The sequence below is a fragment of the Rhododendron vialii genome, chromosome 1a (genome assembly GCF_030253575.1).
Source record: "Rhododendron vialii isolate Sample 1 chromosome 1a, ASM3025357v1".
Taxonomy (NCBI): Eukaryota; Viridiplantae; Streptophyta; class Magnoliopsida; order Ericales; family Ericaceae; genus Rhododendron; species Rhododendron vialii.
The window spans coordinates 2,896,956-2,921,946 of record NC_080557.1 but is presented as its reverse complement, the minus strand read 5'-3'; the positions used below and the strand labels follow the sequence as shown (position 1 = coordinate 2,921,946).

The following is a 24,991-nucleotide window of genomic DNA, read 5'->3' as shown; positions in this document are numbered from 1 at the left end:
TTTATTTATGAAAAGTTGGTCGAAGGAAGATCGATTCAAAGATCATCAGAGCGACAAAGGCTAAAATACATTTTGGCCCCCATTTACACATTTTAAGTTCCATTCGATGCACACATCCCTAGTTCAAGGGTACTCGTTCATTTTGTAAGAGTGTCCACACTTCATTAAATTATCAGAAACGGTTTCATCATTAGGATTCACCCAAGCTGAGACTTGTGATGAGGGTGAGATAACCATAGGGAATCGAGCACGGAAGGGTGCTCCTCTGTTCTTTATTTTAGATCGATGCCACTGTGTTCCTCTGCAAATTGTTTTGTTTTCTGTTTGGAAGAAATAGCAGCTTCTGTTATTACCACCTTATTTTCATCTCGTTGGGACGTTGCTGCAACTGATACGCAAGTAGAGATAGAATACCATTCGATGTGTGTCGGCAAAAACTTAGAAGCTCTGACATACAATTTAGTTGTATTTACCTATTCACCAGTTACAGATTAGTAATTACTGGTTCTGTAAAACAGACTTGCAGGAAAAAAACGCCGAGTACATTATCTCTAGTTCGACTGGAGTTCTTGACTCGACAAGGAAGGTATAATTCAAATGCTGCAGAAACAGGTGTTTCTGCAAATTCTGAGAAGCTCTCACGTGAAACTTGCGGTTGGACACTAAGACCTTGTATAGTTGTATGTATGAAGGAAAAACTTTCAAGTGAAACTTACAAGTGAAACGTTTGCTTGAGTAATGGCCAGTTCCGATATTTACAACAGCTCTGCTCAATCATACAGTTGTGTTTGTCTTTCTTTGGCGAGCCCTGCAAAATTAATTTTTCATGGACCGGGTAGGCTGACATTTTGCGAAACGGCTGTTCAGATGGATTGTTTTGATTGAGCATATGATTTCAAAGTAAATTAGGATGACAACCAGAGTCGAATTGCGCTAATCCGGCATCCGTATGACAAGACAGTGTTTATCATCTGTTCACTGCGATCATCAAAACATGGTGGCTCAATGTTCCAAGGTTCTTGAGAGTCATATCAGTCAACCCCATATTATCAGAGATATCAAGGTGTCGCATACGATAGTTTTCCTGTATATAAGCCGAAGAAGAATTATCCATCTCTTGTCCTCATGTATGTGTCATCTTAAGAATTTCAAGTAAAGGACAACTTTTCGTGAGGGTGTAAAAGGAAACACTAGTTAACCCAAATGGTCCATAAAAACATATAGAAGTTAGATTAGAGAGATACTGTGCCAAATGACTTATACCTGTGTCTGTGAGTGACCACCCTATTAGGGTTAACACTTCCAGTGTCAACTAGCATGCTTGCAAAAGCATTTTTAATGCACCATGGATTTCATAATACTGCCGCTGAAGCCAACGAGCTTGAGCTTCTTTAACGGAGGACATGCTTTTGCGACGAAACAAATATATTTGTCCGAAATGAGATATTGATTCATGGTGAGAGAATGCAGATTTTTGGCATCGGCGAACACGTTTTAGGGAATTGGGATTGAATTTGAAGCGTTTGAAGGCATTGGATTGCTGGAGACTTCACTCGTTGACAGACAACGATTTAAACGAAATTGTAGATTGCTTTCCAGGGCTAGAGGAAGTACTATCAGTGGTTATATAACCGATGATGGCGTTGAGGCATTGGCGTTGAAGCTTAAGGAATTGAAGAAGATTGTGTTTGAAGAATGTGGCTATGGTTATACTGATCGATCACTTATTTTTCTCTCCTCAAACTGTTTGAAATTGCGCGAGATTCATCTTATCAACAAGAAACCTCTTGTCACTCGTGATGGAATTGGTTTTGTGATGCAACATAGTCCCAACTTGACCTCTCTCACGCTCTTGTCAGGGTCGAGGGTCTGTTCAAGAGGTTCTGTTAGTTATGAGTTTGAAAGTTCAATCACTTGCGCAAGGAAACTACACTCTCTCTCCATTGAAGAAGATTCAAGCAAGCTTCTTTCTTGCATTGCAAAAGCACGTGCCCCATTAAAGAAGCTCAAACTCTACGACCACTAGTGCAGAGGATTGTCATCTCTTTTACAATCATGTCGGTTGACTTTGGAAGAGCGAACCCTAGCAAGCCGACGTCTCACTAAAAGGCGTATGAGTGAAGTTTGTCTCCCTAATCTAACTTTCAGAGAGCTCTATCGGTGTTCTCTATTGACCAGCGACACCTTTCACTCTCTCACAGAAAATTGTCCCCTACTCGAAGTTATAATAATGTATTCCATGAGTATAAGAGCGCAGGAAACTTTTTCGTTGGAGTCCTCACATAAAAACTACCGAATGCAACGCCTTGATATAAGCGAGAACATATTGTTGAATGATAAAATACTCGAAAATTTTGGGCGGGTTTGTCCCAATCTACAATCTCTCTCTGTAAGTAGTTGTCATACCTCACCCAACTAGGCATTGAGGAAATTTTGAAGAGTTGCCCAAAAATAACTTATTTGGACATCGAAGATCTAAAGGTTTCAAATATTTTCGGAACATATTCCGAGCACTCTGTGGTGAAACTGAAGACTCTGAAAGCTTGGGAGACAAAAATGAACGACGAAGCTATGGCGATGATCGGAAATAGGTGTCCCGATTTGTAGTTTTTGAATGTCGGACACTGCAAAGAAGTAACAAGTGATGGGGTAAAAGTGGTGGTGAGGAAGTGCAAAAGACTAAGGGTGTTAAAAGTAAGAGGGTGCCCAAATGTGCGCATTGGTATTCTGGATTGGAGGGTGGTTTCAAGGCCGTCCATTGCTCTCAAGGAGTTCTTCTCACCAAGTGGTTTTCCTCCTCCTAGTGAAGAGATGAGAAACTTGTTCTTGAGCTTTGGTTGCCGGATTAGGAAATGCTACTGCACTGCTTGCTATAAAAATGAGTGCATGAATAGGATTCAACAACTGTAAGAACATAGGGAAATGAGTGCATAGGATTTGATTCCGTTGAATGCATGGAGGATAAGGCACAAACGTTTTTGATTCCCTTGAATGCATGGAGCAGCATCCCTGCAAAGCATTGCTGAGCGGCCGATTGGACCGTTCATCTCGGTTAAGATTCTAGCCATCGATTGTCGAGATAACCGGCCGGATCGACCGCTATGCTCCTGCTTTTGCAAGGTGTTGGTTGGTGGTATCCCCCATCTCGATAGTTTATGGGCACAACATTTGTTTCTTTATAGTTATGTGTTGTGTTTTTTGTCGGCAAATAAATTTTTTAATAAACTCGTTCATAGAGCTTAAAATACCATCATCTTATTGATTTGTCGTTCACTTATTTTTCATCAATAAGTTTGACAATGTTTCATTTTAGAGCTTTTCCTCTTCCTTAGTTTTTGTCAGAATTAGTAACTACCAACGTGTGTCCCTCGTACAGATGTGGCTCATAGTCCATCTGATTGTAGTCCTTGGATTCTGAGGGAGAGGTCCGGGGTTCAAGTCTATAGAAAGACGTCAAACCCCCTTTGGTTAGTTACCCACTAATTCTCCAGCTTCTGACAATTTGCGTTTACATGTCGCATGGTATTTATCTCTACTAGAGAAGCATTAGTTGCAGCAACCTCTAGAGGTCGACGAATCGTAGTGTCAGGACACAGGGACACGGCGGGACACCTCAAAGATACATACGGGACACACCACGTGGCGTGTCCCATATTTTAATATTAAATTTTGAGGGGGACACAGTGGGACACCGATGGGGACGCGGCGGGGACACCGATGAGGACACGGCAGGGGCCAAACTATAATTTTTTTTAAAATTTGGGGGACCAAACTATAATTTTTGAAAAAATTGGGGGTCAAATTGTAATTTTTTTAAAAATTTGGGGCCAAATTATATATATATATTTTAAATTTCTGGATGCTAAACTATAATTAATTAATTATTTTATATATAAATAAATAAATAAATAAATATACACGTGGCGTGTCCCCCGCCGTGTCCGTGTCCGTGTCCCCATTTTTTTAGAATTCCCGTGTCCCGGTGTCGGTTTCGGTGTCCGTGTCGGTGCATCATAGGTGGTAATTGCAAACAAACGAACAGAAGAAAGAAAAGGTAAGGAATGAGTTGAGAATATTAATTGAGCGGAGACTGCCCAAGCTTATATACTGATTTTGGAGTAACCAATGTGAAACAAGCTCTAACGTTAAAAAAAAAAAAACTTGGAATAATGGAAGAACTATACGGTCATAATTGCAATAAAACAAAGGTTTTTCGCAATCACAAGCATATGAATTCGAAGTACGCAGAGTCATGAAAGTTTGCCAAGCCAGCATCCGGAGGACAAGACTATATTTCTCATCTGTTCGCTCACTTCTTTACACCCAAATAGAGTTATTTCCCCCAGTCTTTCACAATTCCTCACCACCTCCATTACCCCTTTATCTGTCACTTCTTTGGATAATCCAATGTCCAAATATTGCAGTTTTACACCAAAGATCGAAACTAAACAACGAACACACACGCACACTCAAACAGAAGACAAGATTTCCGTGGTTCCCTGAATTCGGGTACTTTCATGGGGACAACAGTTCTTATTTTTAATGGAGGAATTACAAACATCTATCAGTCTCAATCTTTCAGTATATGAACTCTCTCTGTTTTCTGACTCATGGATGCAATCCGGAGGGCTCAGTACTTTATAGGCAGAGAAGTGAGCCATGTTTCATCTCCACACCAGACCAAGCCTTAAACATGATAGGGTTGAGCAAAGACATTTGCGGAGAGCTCTAATTAACTAATGTGAGATAAGCTCTAACATTCCCCCGCATGTGCAACCATAATTAGATGGGTAAACGAAAGATCATAGAAACTCAACAAAACAAGGCGCACTTAAGACACAAACAACGGGACAATCAATCATGCAGTCTTCTCCAAAGCCTTGAACAGCTTACTTCTGATACCATGTTAAAATATCAAACTCAAATCCAATTGGAAATTAGCGAAGAAGCAGCCCACAGCGGAGAGACTGTCGGATGCTCATATACTATTTTTGACGGTTATAATTAACCAATGTGAGGTCACAAGCTCTAATATTGAAAACAAAAAACTGAAATAATGGAAGAACTATAAGGTCACAACTACAATAAAACAAAATTCTGTTCGTGATAACAAGCATATGATTTCAAAGTAAATTAGGATGACAACCAGAGTCGAATTGCGCTAAGCCGGCATCCGAAGGACAAGACTTTGTCTATCATCTGTTCACTGAGATCATCAAAACATGGTGGCTCAATGTTCCTAAGGGAGGGCCTTGATGACACCATCTGAAGCACAATAGAGGCGCTCACTTTTTCACACCCACCCATAAGGATATCCCTCAGTCTTTTGCAGTTCCTCACTACCTCCATTACGCCTTTATCTGTCACTTTTTTGCAGTTTCCAATGTCCAAATATTGGAGATTTCGACACCTATTTCCAATCATTGCCATTCCTTCGTCATCAATTTGTGTGTCTTGAGCTTCCAAAGTCTTCAAATTCAATATAGAGTGGTCAGAATAGCTCCCAAAAACATCTGAAATATTAAGACCCCAGATATTCAGTTGTGTTATGGCAGGGCATCTCCTTAAAACTTCTCCAATGCCGGAATTGGTGAGGCGCGTACAATAACTTACATCAAGGATTTGTAGATTCGGGCAAACCTGTCCAAAGTTTTCTAGTGTTGTATCATTCACCCAGATATTGTGGGAGATATAAAGATGCCGCAGTTGGTAGTTTCTATGTTTTGGAAGAGAAAGATCCATCTCTCGTCCTCCCGTATGTGTCATCTGAAGAATTTCAAGTAAAGGACAACTACTTTTCGTGAGGGTGTAAAAGGCGGCACTAGTCAACCCAAACGGTCCAAAAAAAAAAATAGAAGTTAGATTAGAGAGATACTGTGCCAAATCAGTTATAACTGTGTCTGTGAGTGACCACCCGATTAGGGTTAACTTTTTCAGTGTCAACCGACATGCTTGCAAAAGCATTTTTAATGCACCATAGATTTCACAATACCGGCCGCTGAAGCCAACGAGCTTGAGCTTCTTTAACGGAGGACGTGCTTTTGCGATGAAACAAATATGTTTGACCGAAATGAGATATCGATTCATGGTGAGAGAACGCAGATTTTTGGCATCGGTGAACACGTTTTCCCTTGTTAAAGATATTGCAGAATGTTGTGGTGACCACAATTTTAGCGAGAGAGAGAGAGAGGTCAAATTGGGACTATGCCGCGTCACAAAACCAACACCGTCTCCAGTCACGCGATGTTGACTGCTAGTGCTTAATGAAAGACCAATTTTTGTCAGTTTCACACAATTTGTGGATAGAGAAATAAGTGATTGATCAGTAATGAAACAAGCATTACCTTTAAAAACAATCTTCTTCAATTCCTTAAGCTTTGACGCCAATGCATCAACTCCATCATCTGTTATACGTTCTGCAACCTCATGATTGTCTTCTTTAGTATAAGCACTAATCCTGAGTTCCTCTAGCAGTGGGAAACAATCCGCTATCAGATCTAAATCGTTGTCTTGCATATAGGTCCATGCAGAGCAATTCAATACCTTCAGATTGTTCTTTATATTCTTATTCAACGCCAATGCCTTAAAACCATGTCGCGGAGGTTCTGTCATACACCAACCAAACTTTATGGCTTGGAGATTCAATACACCAGACCGTGAAATCTGATCAACGAGTCCATCTATGTCCTTTTGGGCATTGATGTCGATGACTATTGTTTTGATGTGTCGAAACCTTTGAAGAAGATTGGGGAGTAGAGGGAGTGTCCCGTTGTTTACGTTCAAGCTAAGCTTCACCTGGTTAGATATCGAAAGGAACTGCTTTGAGACCAAAGATATCGAATCCAATTCACGCTCATTGTTTTCTCTCATTTTGTGGAATATAAGTTCCCAGCAATCATCTGGGAAGTAACCAGATTGTCCAGAACTTTGTTTCTTCATTATTGATGAGTTTGAGGAAAGAAAAAATAGATTCTAACATCTTATTTTGTGTTCAGTATCTATAAGTAGTATAAGGCAACAAGGATTCAAATCCTGTTTAAAAAAGGATTGGGAAAACGTTTCTTCACTTACGTTTTGGAAATCCTTTTTAGAACAGGATTTCAGATCCTTTTTCCCCAAGGAAATTTGTTTAATTCCTCTTTTCTTTTTGCAAATCATTTTCCTAACAGGTTTTGATTTCCATACTACAAACCTATTTCCATATCTATCAACACACTCGGCTTCTTATATGGACGCCCTCAAATAAAGAAACTGTGGACATTGTTGTCATCCGTTGGATTGTGTTTTCAATGGTCCGGGCGCCCTTATAGGAAGGGCAGTGTCAATCAACATATCTATGCGCTGTTTTAGAAATATATATTCGTTTGCTCTGTTTTCAAAACATGGTGATTCCCGAAACAAATTATGCGAATTTTTACGTCCCAGAAGATTGCTGGGAACTGATATTCAACAGATTGGAAGAAGATGTTCTCAACTTAGCCGCGGTGTCTTTGGTCTCCAAGCGGTTTCTCTCCAGCACAAATCGTTTGAAGGTTAGCCTAAAATCCACGGACGAGATGATCTCTTTACTCCCCGGAATTCTTCGAAGATTTCAACACCTCAAGAACGTAGAAATCAATACTGAATCCCACGAAGATATGAGCGGACTTATTCATCTGATTTCACAGTATGGGCTAAACGTCGAATCCCTCAAGTTTTCATGCAAAAAAATTCCTTCACATGACAGTTTTAGGGAATTGGGATTGAATTTGAAGCGTTTGAAAGCATTGGATTGCTGGAGACTTCACTCGTTGACAGACAGCGATTTAACGCAATCATAGATTGCTTTCCAGGGCTAGAGGAAGCAACTATCAGTGGTTATGTAACCGATGACGGGTTGAGGTGTTGGCAACGAAGCTTAAGGATTTGAAGAGGATTGTGTTTGAAGAAGGTACCTATTGTTATACCGATCGATCACTTGTTTCTCTCTCCTCAAACTGTTTGAAATTGCGCGAGATTCATCTCATCGACAAGAAACCTCTTGTGACTCGCGAGGGAATTGGTTTTGTGATGCAACATAGTCCCAACTTGACCTCTCTCGCTCATGTCAGGGTCGATGGTCTGTTTGAGAGGTTCTGTTGTTTATGAGTTTGAAAGTTCAGTCACTTGCACGAGGAAACTCACTCTCTCTCCATTGAAGAAGATTCAAGCAAGCTTCTTTCTTGCATCGCAAAGGCACGTCCCCCATTAAAGAAGCTCAAACTCTATGACAACTGGTGCAGAGGATTGTCATCGCTTTTGCAATCATGTTGGTCGACTTTGGAAGAGCTAACCCTAGCAAACCGACGTCTCACAAAAAGGCGTATGAGTAAAGTTTGTCTCCCTCATCTAACTTTGATAGAGCTCTATCGGTGTTCTCTATTGACCAGCGACACCTTTCCCTCTCTCACAGAAAAGTGTCCCCTACTCGAAGTCATAATAATGAAATCGACGAGTATAAGAGTGCAGGAAACTTTTTCGTTGGAGTCCTCACACAAGAACTACCAAATGTGACGCCTTGATATAAGCCAGAACAAGTGGTTGAATGATAAAATACTCGAAAATTTTGGGCGGGTTTGTCCCAATCTGCAATCTCTCTCTGTAAGTAGTTGTCATACCCTCACCCAACTAGGCATTGGGGAAATTTTGAAGAGTTGCCCCAAAATAACGTATTTGGACATCGAACATCTTAAGGTTTCAAATATTTTTGGGAGATATTCAGAGCGCTCTGGCATGAAACTGAAGATTCTGAAAGCTTGTGGGACGAAATTGAACGACGAAGCAATGGCGATGATTGGAAACAGGTGTCCCGATTTGCAGTTTTTGAATATCGGATATTGCGAAGAAGTAACAAGTGATGGGGTAAAAGAGGTGGTGAGGAAGTGCAAAAGACTAAGGGTGTTAAATGTAAGAGGGTGCCCAAATGTGGGCATTGGTATTCTGGATTGGATGGTGATTTCAAGGCCGTCCATTGCCCTCAAGGAATTCTTCTCACCATGTGGTTTTCCTCCTCCTAGTGAAGACATGAGAAACTTGAGGAATTTTTGATTTATTTTGGGTTGGATTTGGTCTTGGTCTTGTGTTTGGGGTCTGTCTGGTGTCTACGTTGGAGTCTTTTTGGGGTAATGAGAAGATTGTCATAACCTTGGTTACAAATGTACTAAAGCTGAGCCTTTTGTTCATGTAGACTCATTATGAGGATTATTAATTTTCATATGTCTCCCTTTTTGGGTTCGGAGTGGCATATGATTTGTGTAGCGGTTAGGTGTCAACGTTGGTGGGATGCTTCTTTCTTGTTGTGATGCCATCGTGCTTGCAATCTGTTTAATTTTTGTACTATTTCAAAGGTTAATAAAATCCTCTTCTTGCTGTTTAAAAAATAAAAAAAAGCCTACCTCTATTACCATGTCAAATCATCCAACTCAATATCAATTGGCAAAAAGTGAAGAAGCCGCGCCCAAACTCATACTTTAGTTTTAGAGGTTATATTCAACCAATGTTGGCAAGCGATAACATCTAAACGAAAAACTAGGAATAGTGGAAGAACTATAAGTTCACGACTGTAATAAAACAAAGTTTTTTCTTATGATCACAAGCAAATGAATTCAAAGTAGTAAAATAGGATGACAACTGCACAGAGTCAAGGAAATCCTTCAAGCCGGCAGCCAAAGGACAAGATTTTCTTTTTCATCTGTTCACTGAGATCATCAAAACATGGTGGATCAATGTTCCTAAGGGAGGGCCTTGACAACACCATCTGAAGTAAGATATTGCTGCTCATTTTTTCACACCCACCTAGAAGGATCTCCCTCAGTCTTGCGCAGTTCCTGACCACCTCCATTACCCCTTTATCCGTCACTTTATTGCAGCATCCTATGTCCAAATATTGGAGATTTCGACACATTTTTTCAATCATTGCCATTCCTTTGTCGTCAATTTGTGCATGTCTCTTGAGCTCCCAAAGTCTTCAAATTCACTACACAGTGGTCCGAATAGCTACCAAAAACATCTGAAATATTAAGACCGCGGATGTTCAGTTGTGTTATGGCAGGGCATCTCCTCAAAACTTTTCCAATGTTTAAATTGGTGAGGCGCATACAACCACTTACATCGAGGAATTGTAGGTTCGGACAAACTTGCCCAAAGTTGTTGAGTGTCATATTAGCCAACCCCATATTTCCAAAGTTATCAAGGTGTCGCACGTGGTAGTTTTTATGTAAATTATCCAATAAAGAAAGATCCATCTCTTTTTCTCCTGTATGTGTCATCTTAAGAATTTCAAGTACAGGACAACTTTTCGTGAGGGAGATATCGATAGGCTCGTGAACAAAGATGTCTTTCCATAAATTATAACAAATATAGGGGTAGATTTAATAAATGTCCCAAAATATGAGATCAATGTTGGCCTTTTATATAGATATTTCACCAATTTTAAAGTACCAAATAGAAAATATCCTATGTGAGATATGGAAATTTAAGAGTTTGAGGGTTTTAAATTTAATGAAGGTAGCCAGCAACTGAATTTTATATTTATGAGTTTTTTTTTGCCTAGATTAATGAGGGTAGTTCTTCTTTATGGCCGTTGGTTCTCACCCACTTGTTGACCTCAAACTCATGTGAGCCCCCAAGAACTCAGGTGCAGCAAGAAATAAACCGAATCATTTGTAAATTGTTCGAGACTCGATTCAGTCACAGCACGTTCGAGTTTTAATTGATTCCTCTATTAAACGAACCAATATGAGCACTTCAATTTTATGCACGTTTAATGAATGAGGCAAGCATAAATCTAACTGTATTAATTCGCCTCAATTAAGCTCGCAAACCTAAACCATAAATATGTCATGAGAGTTTTATATATAAACTTGAATATGTATAAACTTTTGTATCAATATAGTGAAAATTTTATAACTTGAACAAGTGTAAAACTTATACAAGTAATGTACACTTATATATCTTTTTTTTTTTTTTAATTTTGAATATGGATGAACTTATTTAGTACGTAACAAGATTTTTATATGTAGCTCTAAACTCGTAGTTCATAGCGGCCAAGAGGAATTCGACGCGGCCAAGAACAATTTGTAGTGGCCAAGTGCAATTCAAAGCAGCCAAGAGGAATTTGATGCGGCTTAGTGCAATTCAATGCGGCCAAGAGCAATTCGTAGCGGCCAAGTGCAATTTGATGCGGCCAAGGGCAATTCAATGTGGCCAAGTGCAATTCAAAGCGGCTAAGCGCAATTCGAAGCGGCCAAGTACTGTAGTTGGATGAGGCCAAAAGTAATTTGATGCGGCCAAGAGTAATTCGTAGTGGCCAAATGCAATTCGAAATGGCCAACAGTAATTCAAAGCGGCCAAGTGTAGTTTGATGCGGCCAAGTGCAATTCGTAGCGGCCAAGTGCAATTCGAAGATGCCAAATGCAATTCGATGCGGCCAAGTACAATTTGAAGCGGCCAAGTACAATCTGAAGCGACCAAGTGCAATTCGATGCGGCCAAGAGTAATTCATAGCAGCCAAGTGCAACTCGGTGCGGCCAAAAGTAATTCGTAGTGGTCAAGTGCAATTCGATGCATCGTTAAGGCTCGTGAACAAGTTCAAGCACAACTCAAACCTAGGCAACCTCAACTTGATCGAGAAAGCAAGTCCAAACTGGGTGGGCAGGCTTCTGGGTTAGTACAAAAAAATGGTTGTCATCTATACTCTACGGATGATTTTATTTTTGGACTTAGAAGTATTGTGGAGTCTTTATAAGTCATGTGGGGTGTGGGTGGGGTCTTGCGTGGGCTAGTGAGTAGGTCTGGGTTGAGTGAGAAACTTTTGGTTGCAAATCGGGTATCACGTGGTACCCGTGCAATGCATCTGAGCCAAGCAACCGATGGTGTTGCATTTTTGGATGGCCCGAATGCGCTGCATGGGTACCACGTTAGCAATACTCTATTTGCACCCAAAAATTTCTCGGGTTGAGGAGTTTTTCATGGGTTTGGTCTTGGTCTATGTTGGAGTCTTCTGTGTCTGTTATCATGATCGAGGTGGTTTGGTGAGTCTTTTTGTGTTAATGAGAAGATTGCCATACTAAAGCTTAGTGATCTTTTGTTCTTGTAAACTCATTGCGGCCAGTCCTGATGTGGTTCATTTTCATATGTTGTCTTGCGTTGCTTAAAGCTCGTCATTTGCCTTTAAGCAACGCTTCACCCCGATTCGGATATTGAAAAAAACAGCTTTGAACTCACCACTACAGCCAGTTCCATACATATCATGCATTCCAACAGCGCTGCATGTTCTTTATTTCACACTGACGGCACTATGTTCCTCTGCAAATTTTTTGTTTTCTGTTTGGAAGAATTAGCAGCTTCTGTTATTACCGCCTTATTTTCATAGCATTGGGACGTTGCTGCAACTGATACACCAGTAGAGATAGAATGCCATTCGATGCGTGTCAGCAAAAACTGTTAGAAGCTCTGACATACAATTGAGTTGTATACGTATTCACTAGTTACAGATTAGTAATTACTGGTTCTGTAAAACAGACTTGCAGAAAAAAAACGTCGAGTACATTATCTCTAGTTCGACTGGAGTTCTTGACTCGACAAGGAAGGTATAATTCAAATGCTGCAGAAACAGGTGTTTTTGCAAATTCTGAGAAGCTCTCACGTGAAACTTACTGTTGGGTACCAAGACCTTGTACAGTTGTATGTATGAAGGACAAACTTTCTGTCAAACAACTTGTAACAAAACTTAAAAGCTAGCGAAAATTAGCTATACGTTTACTTGAGTAATGGCCAGTTTCGGTATCTATGACAACCCTCCTCAATCATATAGTTGTGCTTGTCTTTCTTTGGCGAGCCCTACAAAATTAACGTTTCATGGACAGGGCAGGCTGACATTTTGCGAAACAGTTGTTTTCAGATGGCTTTTCTTAATGGAGGCAAACCCAAGTCCATGTGCTCCCAAAGTCTTTTAACTTTTTTGTGGTTTTTGCACACAGGTTGTGTTACTCTTGTTTTTGCTCACACACACGGAGACACTCACGCACATAGAAGCATAGCGGCTTGGGCGCACACAACTTGCATTCGTGTGTTACAGCAACATTGATTAGAGACCGAAGTCAGGGTGTCAATGGGTTAGTAATAGATGACTATTGGAGATGAACTAAAAAAAGAAGTGGGCGCACAGGTCTACCACAAAAACATAAGCCTAGTTAGAGGCTATTTCGTCCTCTAGGAAAGGGGTAGAAGGGTGACGAATCTCTTTTACGGTGAACTTACGTAGCCCAGTAGCCAGGTTGACTGGTACATGGGAGAGATATTGAATACAAGCAATTGTACTCTCTCTTCCAGAGAATCAGATTAGAACTAGAACATGAACCAGCTCTAATGTAATTTGCATTCCAGTCGCTGGCTTTCTTTTCAGAGAGGATAATCACCCGTATATAAGAACAGGCTCAGTATTAAACAAATCAAATTAGCTAAACCTCTCTTAAGACAGCTCTATACAGGTTGTGGAGCCTTTAATTATGCAGTGATCAGTCTTCACCCTACACAAACCACTACTACTGTAATAGTGTATTATACTAACATATCTTGGACAAGAAAGTCCAAGGAAAAAATCAACACAGTCACTATCCCCGAGGCCTTTCATCGAGATACAACTATCCGTGGTTGTAAAAATGTTATGCAATGAGGATAGGAGAGACCACCGTTAAGCCTCCGGGCATGCTTTAGCTTCAGCCATTGTTGTCGATGATCTTGCGATATGATTCTTGCCCAGACAAAAGAACTCTCGTCGAACAAGAGACAGAGTACTTGAGATTGTTTTTTACAGAATCAGTAAGCTATGACGCCCACCTGGGACATATACAACTAGCTATGACACCTTGTAGGCTTGTACAGACACATAAAACTAAGCTATATGCCTAAGACTCAGATAATGTGCCTATATATGTTGCATTGTGTTATCTCTTCCTGAAGTATAAGTTGCAGCGGTGACGCCAAACAACGAACACACAATCAAACACAAGACAAGATATATGTGGTTCCCCAAATTCGGGTACTTCACGGGGTCAACGGTTTCTTTTTGTAATGGAGGAATTTCTGCGTCTAGGAACTCTCTTTGATTCCTTATAAATTCATGCCACCTGGAGGGCTCACTCTATAGGCAAAGTCTTTTGATAGCTACCCAAAATAGTTGAGAAATAGGCAGCACAGTTGATAAAAAATGGTACAAAAACTACGAATATTTCTTGCTAACAAAAAATAAAATAAAAAAGAGAAGGAACAGAATGGAAAATAGAAAAAAGATCCCACATCACTTGTAAGAGTGGTTCAAACAAAACAATTCCTTACCAGACTATTAAATGTTAAAACACCCGACACAAAATTAATGTGGGATAAGTTCTACCAATCCTCATACTTGCTGCCTCTGACCTGGATGCGGAGAGGTAAATAAATGATCTATATGATAGCAATCATAACAGAACAATGTGTGCTTAAGGCACAAACAATGGGACAATCAATCAAATGAGCCTTATCCAAAAGCCTTCCACCTCTGGAAGCTTACCTCCCTTACCATGTTAAAATTTCACCAAACACAAAATTAATTGGCGGAGAAAGAAAAGGCTGCCCGGAGTGGAGAGGTCGCCCAACTTGGTGGTTAGATGTTCCCAAGTGAGGGGCATTGAAAACACCATGAGGTAAAATATAGGAGTAGGTGCTCAATTTTTCACACCCAATTAGATTTATATCCCTCAGTCTTTGACAGTTCGTCACCACCTCCATCACCCCTTTATCTGTCACTTCATTGCATAATCCAATATCCAAATATTGGAGATTTCGACACCTATTTCCAATCATTGCCAGTCCTTCATCGTTAATGCGTGTCCCACGAGCATTCAAAGTCTTCAAATTCACTACAGAGTTGTCAGAATATCTCCCCAAAACATCTGAAACTTGAGTAAGACCATCAATATTCAATTGTGTTATTGCAGGGCATCTCTTCAAAACTTCTCCAATGCCAAGATTGGTGAGGCGCGGACAACCATTTACGGAGAGAAATTGTAGATTCGGGCAAACTTGCCCAAAGTTCTCGAGCGTCGTATCAGTCAACCACATATTCTTGGAGATATTGAGGTGTCGCATACTGTAATTTTTATGTAAGTAATTCTCAGAAAAAGTATCCATCTCTTGTCTTGCGGTATGTGCCATCGTAAGTATTTCAACTAAAGGACAACTTTTCATGAGAATGTAAAAGGTGTCACCAGTCAACCCAAAACATCCATCAAGATCTATAGAAGTTAGATTAGAGAGATACCGAGCGAAATCACTTATATGTGTGAGGGGCCACCCTCTTAGGGTTAGCTCTTTCAGTGTCGACTGACATGTCTGGAAAAACAATTTTACTGCCCCATGAGTTTTAGGATACTGGCCCCCCAAACCAACCAACTTGACCTTCTTTAATGGAGGATGTGCTTTTGCGACTAGACAAATAATACGCTTGTCAGAAATAAGTTTTTGACTCGTGAGAGAATGCAGATTTATGCCAAGACTAAGTCTCCTCAATTTCGCACAATTTGTGGATAGAGAAATGAGCGATTTGTCAGTAATGAAACAACCTTCACCTTTAACCACAATCTTCTTCAATTCCTTAAGCTTTGATGCCAGTGCCTCAATACCATCATCTGTTATACGTGCTGCAACCTCCCCATTGACCATATCGGAATCCGCACTAATCTTGAGTTCCTCTAGCCGTGGGAAACAATCGGCGATCAAAACCAAATCGCTGTCTTGCATTGAGGTTAGTCCTGAGCAATCCAATACCTTCAGATTGTTCTTTATATTCCTATGCAACGCCAGTGCTCTAAAACCATCTCGCGGAGGTACTGTCGAACACCAAAACTTTATTGCTCGTAGGTTCAATAATCCGGACCGTGCAATCTGATCATCAACAAGTTCATCTATGTCTGACTGTGCAATCTGATTATCAACAAGTCCATCTATGTCCGACTGTGCAATCTGACCATCAACAAGTTCGTCATCAACAAGTCCATCTATGTCCGACCGTGCAATCTGATCGTCAACAAGTTCATCATCAACAAGTCCATCTATGTTCAACCGTGCAATCTGATCATCAACAAGTCCATCTATGTCCGATCGTGCAATCTGATCATCAACAAGTCCATCTATGTCCGACTGTGCAATCTGATCATCAACAAGTCCATCTATGTTCGACCGTGCAATCTGATCATCAACAAGACCATCTATGTCCGACTGTGCAATCCGATCATCAACAAGTTCATCATCAACAAGTCCATCTACGTCCGACCATGCAATCTGATCATCAACTAGTTCATCATCAACAAGTCCATCTATGATCGACCGTGTAATCGGATAATCAACAAGTCCATCCATGATCGACCGTGCAATCGGATAATAAGCAAGTTCATCTATCTCCTTGTGGGCATGGGTCTTGATGACTATGGTTTCGATGTGTCGAAATCTTCGAAGAAGATTCGGGAGTAGAGGGATTGTCTCGTCGTTTACATTCAAGCTAAGCTTCATCCGATTAGATATCGAAAGGAACCGCTTTGAGACCAAAGATATAGAACCCAAGTGACGCTCATCATCTTCTCTAAGTTTTTGGAATATAAGTTCCCAGCAATCATCTGGGAAGTAACCATGTCCTCCTCGTTTCTTCATTGTTGACGAGTTTGAGAAGGAAAAAAAACACAGATTAAATTTCTTTCTCTTTGTTCATAATATATAGGAGTATTGATGTTGAATTGACGCAAATTTAAGTTGTTGTATGCAACAAGGGTTCAAATCCTCGTTAAAAAAGTATACGGCAGAAAACCTAAACAAATTAGGAAAAGGAATGAAGAGGAATGACAAAAACACCACTCAACCTACACCCAAACATACACTACATAGTTACCCTACATGTCATATTATATTTTATGTACGGCCCACTCCGGGTCCCAAAAAAAATTCAGAAAAATAATCATAAATTTTTTGAGCAGTTTCACCCTTACGAATCCAGAAGTAATATTTACCGATATCTGTTAGAGCTGATATTTTACAAAATCCCATAAAATAATATTTTAAAATTTATGGCATTTTTTAAAATTTTTGTGGGACCTAAAGTGGGCCCCACATAAGATGTAGTGTGGGCCCGTTCTGCTTTCTCTCCTTAAAAATTAAGTACTTATTTGCAATTTTCAAGCTTAAAAAACAATAGGCTTGCTAAAATAAAAAAAATATGCAATGTCGATATTGTTTGATAGATTTCGATGAGATCTATCAAATCTTGTAAAAAAAATAGAAAAATTATTTTCGTAAAACTATTATTTTTAAGTTTGAAAATAAATCCTTATTTTTTAAATACTTATTTGAGAATTTGGAATGGGGCAGGTGTAAAAAGGCAGTGTACCCTAGCTTTTTTGTTAACCTCAATTGTTCAAGATTTGCTTGAAATGTAACGAGGTTTAAAAATATGTTCTAATTTATTCATTTTATAAAATAAATTGATCTCAAAAATTAGTTTTGAACATAAGTTGAACAAGTTGAGTAGTAGTTTGTTCGATTTTGTGTCCCGAATGAGTAAGTTTTGAAAACGTGTTCAGGCAACCATCCGATTAACCGAGCTTTTAACAAGCGAACACAAACTTGAGCGGAATTATTAAGAGCCAAGGAAATGGCACCCTCTCCCAATTAATTTAGGGGAATTTTTAGGCTGGCCCAAAAAATTAGGTTCGGTCTTATTTTAGTCCTGTACAATTATTTATATTTTTTATTCCAACCATGCCCTTCCACGCGCACGGAACTAGAGAACATCTAGTATAGAAAAATTATCCAATGCTCCATGAGCACTGGTGCACCATTAAAATATTGTTTAAATTTCAAAAAGTCATATCTTTTGTTGTAGATATTCATTTGTAAAAAAAATTATATTTTTGGAATCTACTCGACGATATCTACTAAACAAGATCCATATTGAATATGAAATTATGAAAGATTAAAAAAATACCATTTGCTATGAAAAAATTCTATGAGAACTGTTTATATGAGAATTGTCCATAAGAACTATTTCTATGAGAACTGTTTCGGACAAAAATACTTTTAGTTATGTGAACTGGCTATGGAAACTGTCAATTCTCATAGTCAGTTCTATGAGAATTATTTGAAATGACTATGTGAACTGAAAGGTACACAGTTCAAATAGTCTCAACACACACTAAAATCCACAGTTCTCATAGAAAATACGTAGTTGTCATAGAAATACACAGTTCTTATAGACAATACTCAATTCTCATAGAAAATATACAGTTCTCATATATAGTTGTCATGGACAATACACAATTCTCATAAAAAATACATAGTTCTCTTAGAAAAATACACAGTTTTTATAAAAAAATACACTGTTCTCATAGAAAATACACAATTCTCATAGACAGTTCTCACAGAAAATACACAATTCTCATAGAAAATACACAGTTCTCATAAAAAATTTATAGTTCTTATAAACAGTTCTCATGAATAAATACACAAATCTCATAGAAAATACATAGTTCTCATAAGAAAAATACAATTCTCATAGAAAATACACAAATGAATAAAAATACCCCTGAATTATGGCTATGAGAACTGAGGCTATGAGAGCTATAATTTTAGAATCAATTCTTGAATCATATTATTTTGAACAAAAATACCTTTAGTTATGTGAACTAGCTATGAGAACTGTTAAGTCTCATAGTCAGTTTTATGAGAACTGCTTAGTTCTCATAGAGAACTGTCTATGTGAACTGAGTTATGAGAACTGACTATGTGAATTGCCAATTTTCATAGTCAGTTCTATGAGAACTGCCAATTTTCATAGTCAATTCTATAAGAATTGGCTATGAGAAGTGACTGTTCTCATAGAGAACTAGCTTTCTGAACTAATTATGAGAATTGGACTATATGAACTGAAAAATACATAATTCACATAGTTTTACCACACACTAAAATACACAGTTCTCATTGAAAATACACAGTTCTAATAGATAATTCTCATGAATAATATATAGTTCTCATAGATAGTTCTCATGAACAATACACAGTTCTCGTAGAAAAATATACAATTCTCATAAAAAAATACACACACGAATAAAAATTGTAAACTGTGTATTTTACTTCAAGTGAAGTAATAATGCTGTGCAACTTCCATTGTCATTGACTCACCAAAACTCATCTTACACGCCAGATCACGAACCAAACTCCACAACATACACCACTAATATATTTTATGTGCTTCATAAAACTTGCAGAACAACTCGGGAAAAAAATAAAGAATATTTCTTCGAACGAAATTGTTAGAATTAGATCTTTTTTTCTTTCACCTGGTTGTGATCAAGAAATGCGAGAATTGGTTTTCCTTCTTTTTTTTCCTTCTTTTTTCTTTGCTTTTTGTATCCTATTTCCTCAGTCGCCATTGAAATCGCAGGAAATGAAGTCGTTGAAACTTCGTCTAAGTTGCCGGAGAAGTCAAAATCACCGTACAAACCAAGGCGAAGAGATTTCAATGGCCGGTGAGTGCAGAAAAGGTTCAGAACAGTTTTTTATGGAGCAGATTCAGAGGTTACAGAGCAAATCCAGAGGTTTCACAGTGGCCTCAGGGTTGTCGGTTGCCAATAACTAGTTTTCGGTAGTCGTCGGAGGTTGCTGGACACTCGTCGGAGGTCCAACGAGGATTGGCTTTGGGTAAGAGGTGGTCGGCGGTGGTTCACAAGGGAGAGAGGCGTCGGAGTGAGATTAGAGAGAGGCATGGAGTGGAGTGAGATGAATTTGGTTGTAGTCTACTTGCAGAGAGAGGAAGGGATGAGAGAATAAGAGAACGGGGTAAAAAAGCCACTATACAACATATTCAACCCTATTCAGGTTCGGTAAAATATTTTAGGGTTGGGTTCAAACTGAACCTAAAAAAGGGGACCAGCCCCTAATTTTCTAATTAATTTACGAACACCAAAAATTGGGATAGATGGTGTGCCCAATTATAGTGATGCTCCCGTGGATCGGTTTTGGGCGGACCGGTTTGGTTTCCAATCCGATCCACTCACGGCAGATTGTTGTTTTTTCCATCCGCTAACCATTTGTGAGTGTTGTTTGGAGTCATGGTAATGTTTTTGTTTTTTCCCAATCAATAGCCTATGTTCTTATTGATTACTGCAATGAAGAAACATCAAAGAGAGCTTCTCTACAAACTCAGTCCGGAAAATTATCTTCCCAGGTTGTAGATAACTCCAAAGAAATGGCATATTTGGCTATAGCATTAGCCACCCTATTACATTCTCAAGGAACAAAAGTAAACGAAACAGAAATAAAAGAATCAAATAAATGCAACGTGTTTGCGCTCGCACCGCCAAACTGGCACTTGAAGTTTTCACCCCTTGAAGCATCTGAACAACATTCTTTGCTTCTCCTTCCACCACATATCGCATTCCCCCATCCTCTTTTACCCTTTCAACTGCTCCCCTGAACCCCACGGCTTCCACTACCTCCGCTGACACAACATCAGAGACCGGGAAGGCAAAGAATGCCTGGTTTTGCGTTAATTATTTTGTTGTCCCGTGTTTGAAAAACAGTTTATTGATCTTCACATTGGCGTAGGGTTGTGACTTGTGATTGCTTATTCTTATTTCCCATTATTCTGGGTGCTTTAATTCCCAAATCCTAACCAAACACAGTAGTAGATCAGTAACTACTAATCCTAACCTAACACATTTACTCCATGACAAAGTAGATTTGTTTCGTGAGCAATGCAATGGATTTCGCCTTCCTTTTGTGCAGATTGTATGATGTCTAAAACAGTTCCCTTCAAAAAGTTTTGTTCGAATTTTGTGCAACAAGCAAGCTTCCATACCAGAGTCATGGTAATTTGAGATTCTTGTCAGAATCAATCAGTAACTACTAATGTGTCCCTTGTACAGATGTGGCTCTTAGGACTCTTTCCGGTTGCATGTACTCCTCGGCTTCTAAGGGAGAGGTCCGGGGTTGAGTCTATAGAAAAACGTCGAACCCCTTTTGGTTGTTAGCCCACTAATTCTCCAGCTTCTAACAAAATTGCCTATACATGTCAGCATGGTATTATCTCTACTGTAGAAGCATTAGTTGCAGCAACGTCCCGAAGTTATAAAAATGGTAATACAAAAACTGCTTGTTTCTTGCCAACAAACAAACCAAAGGAAATTAAAGATAAGGAAACCACAGTTTCAAACTAAATGGAAAGCAGAAAAAGGATCTCATATCAGTGTTTTAGAATGGTTCAAACAAACAAAACAATTGACGAGAGAGCATATGTATTCAAAGTAAAATTAGAATGACAACTAATCAGGAGGTACGCTAAGCTGGCAGCCGAAGGACAAGAGTTTCTTTTTCATCTGTTCACTGAGATCACAAAAACCTGGAGGATCAACATTCCTAAGGGAGGGCCTTGACGACACCATCTGAGGTAAAATATCGGTGCTCACTTTTTTACACCCAATTAGAGTTATATAACTCAGTCTTTCACAGTTCCTAACCACCTCCATTACCCCTTTATCTGTCACTTTTTCGCAGAATCCGATGTCCAAATATTGGAGATTTCGACATCTTTCTCCAATCATTGTCATTCCATTGTCATCAATTTGTGACCAACGAGCTTTCACAGTCTTCAAATTTATGGTAAAGAGGTCAAAAATATATCTCCCGAAAACACCTGAAACCTTAAGATGATTCATATTCAGTTGTGTTATGGCAGGGCATACTCTCAAAACTTTTCCAATGCCGAAATCGGTGAGGCTCATACAATTACTTACATCGAGGAATTGTAGATTCGGACAAACTTGCCCAAAGTTCTTGAGCATCATATTAGTCAACCGCCAATTTCCGGAGATATCAAGGTGTCGCATATGGTAGTTTTTATTTAAAAAGTCCGGGAAGAAAAGATCCTTCTCTTGTCCTTTCATATCTGCCATCTTAAGTGTTTCAAGTAAAGGACAACTTTTCATGAGGGTGTAAAAGGTGGCACTAGTCAACCCAGAACATTCATGAAGATCTATGAAAGTAAGATTTGAGAGATGCTGAGCCAAATCGCTTATACCTGTGTTTGTGAGGGACCAACTTCCTAGGGTTAGCTCTTCCAATGTCAATTGACATGCCTGCAAAAGCAATTTTAATGCACCATGTATTTCAAAATACTGACCCCCGGAACCAAAGAGCCTAAGCTTCTTTAATGGAGGACATGCTTTCGTGACTAAACATATATGTTTCTCCGAAAAGAGTTGTTGACTCATGGTGAGAGAATGCAGATTTTTGGCAATGGCGTATGCTTTTTCAATCTTGAAAGAGGATGCAGAAGGTTGTAACGACCACAAATTTAGCGAGAGAGAGGTCAAATTGGGGCTATGCCGCATCACAAAATCAATTCCTCCCCCGGTCACATAATGTCGACCGCTCCTGCTTATGTCAAGACTAATTGTCTTCAGTTTCACACAATTTGTGGATAGAGAAATAAGTGATTGATCAGTAATGAAACATGCATTACCTGTAAACACAAACTCCTTCAAATCCTTAAGCTTCGACGCCACTGCATCAACACCATCATCTGTTATACCTGCCGTAGCATCATCATTGGTTATTTTCTTGTACGCCCTAATCTTGAGTTCCTCTAGCCGTGGAAAAAGATCCGCTATCAAAACCAAATCGCTGTCTTGCATAAGGATCAGTCGAGAGCAATCCAATACCTTCAGATTGTTCTTTATATTCTTATTCAACGCCAGTGCCTTCAAACCATCTCGCGGAGGTTTTGCCAAACGCGAACGAAACTTTATGGCTTGGAGATTCAATGCACCAGACCGTGAAATCTGATCAAGGAGTCCGTCTATGTCCTTGTGTGCATTAGTGTTGACGACTATTGTTCCGATGTGTAGAAATCTTCGAAGAAGATTGGGGAGTAGAGGGAGCGTCCCGTCGTTTACGTTCAAGCTAAGCTTCGCCCGGTTAGATATCGACAGGAACCGCTTCGAGACCAACGATATCGAACCCAAGGCACACTCATCGTCATCTCTAAGTTTTTGGAATATAAGTTCCCAGCTGCGATCATCTGGGAAGTGACCATGTGCTTGTTTCTTCATTGTTGATGAGTTTGAAAAGAATAAGAAAAGAGATTGAATTTCTTCTTTGTTAAGTGTAGGAGTATTTATAACGCATTAATTCCCAAGAGGAATAGGTTTCCTCTTTACTTTTTGGAAATCTATATTAAATATAAATAGAATTTCAGATCCTTCTTCCCCAAGGAAATTTGTTTGGAATTTTTTTTTTTGCAAATCCTTTTCCAAATATAGAACTGGGTGTTCAAATAAAGTTTGAAAAGAAACTATACTACTAAATAAATTAAAAAAACAAAAAAAAAAAACTTTAGGGTGTTGAACCGCCAGTGGTCTCCAAGCAGTTTCTTTCAATCACAAATCATGTAGAGACCCGTGTTTAATTTCAATAATTTTAATGTTAGAATAAAATTAGAATATTGAGGTAAAGAGAAAGTGTGATTTGAATATGTGATTTGGGTTGAATGTGATAGAATCTGGAAGTTTGGGGTGAAATTGTAATTGATGTGTGTGGTGGTATAAATAGGTGAGAGTGAGTGGTAGAGAATCATTCTCCCACTCACATCTCTCTCTCTCTCTCTCGGTCTTCTCTCCCTCCCGCCCGATTCTCTCTATCTCTCTCACTCTCTCTCTCTCTCGAAATCAAGCCTATAAACTTGAGACCCATGAAAATTAACCTTCATTCCTCCTTCCACGCGCGATCTTGAGCTCGTATTTCGTGGGTTTGAGCTCGGAGAGGAGTATTCGGATGATTCAAAGTTTTCGGAGCTAGGGCTTGCTTGGTTGGGCTTGGATTTCGTTCTTCGACTTCGAGGTAGGGATTTCTCTCATCTATTATATGTTTATGTGTTGATTTGGTGTTTGAATCGCACCTTAGATCATTGGTTTTGTTGTTGGAATTGTTCTGGTGAAATCTGAAAATCGTGCACTGAAAACCCAAGTCCTACCGGTAGGAGTTTTGGCCCTACCGGTAGAAACGCTGTCCAGTAGAGTCATTTTCGTGAAATTGTGGTCTCCTACCGGTAGGAAAATGTGTCCTACCGGTAGGAAATGAAAAATTCAGCATTTTGGCAAAACTTCGAAAGGGCATAACTTTTTCATCCGAACTCTGTTTTGGGTAAATTTTATACCGAAATTCATGTGCCGGAAGTCTACTTTCCAATGGTGGTGGTCTCATCTCCTAATTCTTCACCGATAAGATTTGGTAGCCAAAATAAGATGGATATGTTTGTATACGTTGGATATTCCTTTTTCCTTAGAAACGTTGAGCGAGCCACGGACGTCCTTAAGTACGCCTGAGTACATAATTGAATGATTAGATGAGGTTAGTGGTATGCTTAAGTCTTTATAGTAGTCGTTGGATTCCGTATGAGCCTATTGATATCGAAACGAGGGTTTAGAGAATATATGGAACATAGGTGAGCGAAGGTTGTGTGTGTTGACATGCTATGTGAAAAGCGAACATGTGGAACACCCCTTTGAGTTAAACAACGCTAGGCATGGATATATGAGACATTTTCTTATATTTGATATGTGGTACATCTCTTGTGTAATTGGTACGGTTTTATGAATTGCAAGGTGAAGATCTATGAATCGTTGTTAGGGAATATCCCTTGATATGTAAGTGCTTGTATGGTGATGAGAAACTAATTACGTAATGATAGCTAGTTGACTGAGATAAAATTATCCCTACTACTTCTTTGTGAATAAGTCTTTGTTGTGAATTCATTATATGTGATTGAGATGAATGGCTGAGTTGTGAGGTGTATTGGAGGAATTGTGGTAGAGTGATCTATACTATATGATCGATGTGATTCAGTTCTTTTAGTGAGGAAGGTATTTACAGGGAGTAGCGAGACTCCATA

General features: G+C 39.3%; 3 protein-coding genes across 3 annotated transcripts; 1 reads left to right on the top strand and 2 right to left on the bottom strand.

The window, feature by feature from the left end:
- Nucleotides 1–5,133: 5,133 nt before the first annotated feature.
- LOC131326444 (uncharacterized) lies at nucleotides 5,134–6,939 on the bottom strand. The gene has a single exon (XM_058359236.1). The coding sequence runs from the start codon at nucleotides 6,937–6,939 to the stop codon at nucleotides 5,134–5,136; it is 1,806 nt and encodes a 601-aa protein (XP_058215219.1).
- A 443-nt stretch (nucleotides 6,940–7,382) lies between these two features.
- On the top strand, nucleotides 7,383–9,066 carry LOC131326435 (uncharacterized). Its single transcript, XM_058359226.1, has 4 exons — nucleotides 7,383–7,693; nucleotides 7,798–7,881; nucleotides 8,142–8,352; nucleotides 8,713–9,066. The coding sequence occupies exons 1-4, from the start codon at nucleotides 7,383–7,385 to the stop codon at nucleotides 9,064–9,066; spliced, it is 960 nt and encodes a 319-aa protein (XP_058215209.1).
- An 884-nt stretch (nucleotides 9,067–9,950) lies between these two features.
- LOC131326427 (uncharacterized) lies at nucleotides 9,951–23,469 on the bottom strand. Its single transcript, XM_058359215.1, has 5 exons — nucleotides 21,381–23,469; nucleotides 20,400–20,579; nucleotides 14,579–16,698; nucleotides 14,423–14,436; nucleotides 9,951–10,354 (listed from the first exon to the last, which is right to left on the bottom strand). The coding sequence occupies exons 1-5, from the start codon at nucleotides 23,151–23,153 to the stop codon at nucleotides 9,951–9,953; spliced, it is 4,491 nt and encodes a 1,496-aa protein (XP_058215198.1). The 5' UTR covers nucleotides 23,154–23,469.
- Between the last annotated feature and the right edge of the window lie 1,522 nt (nucleotides 23,470–24,991).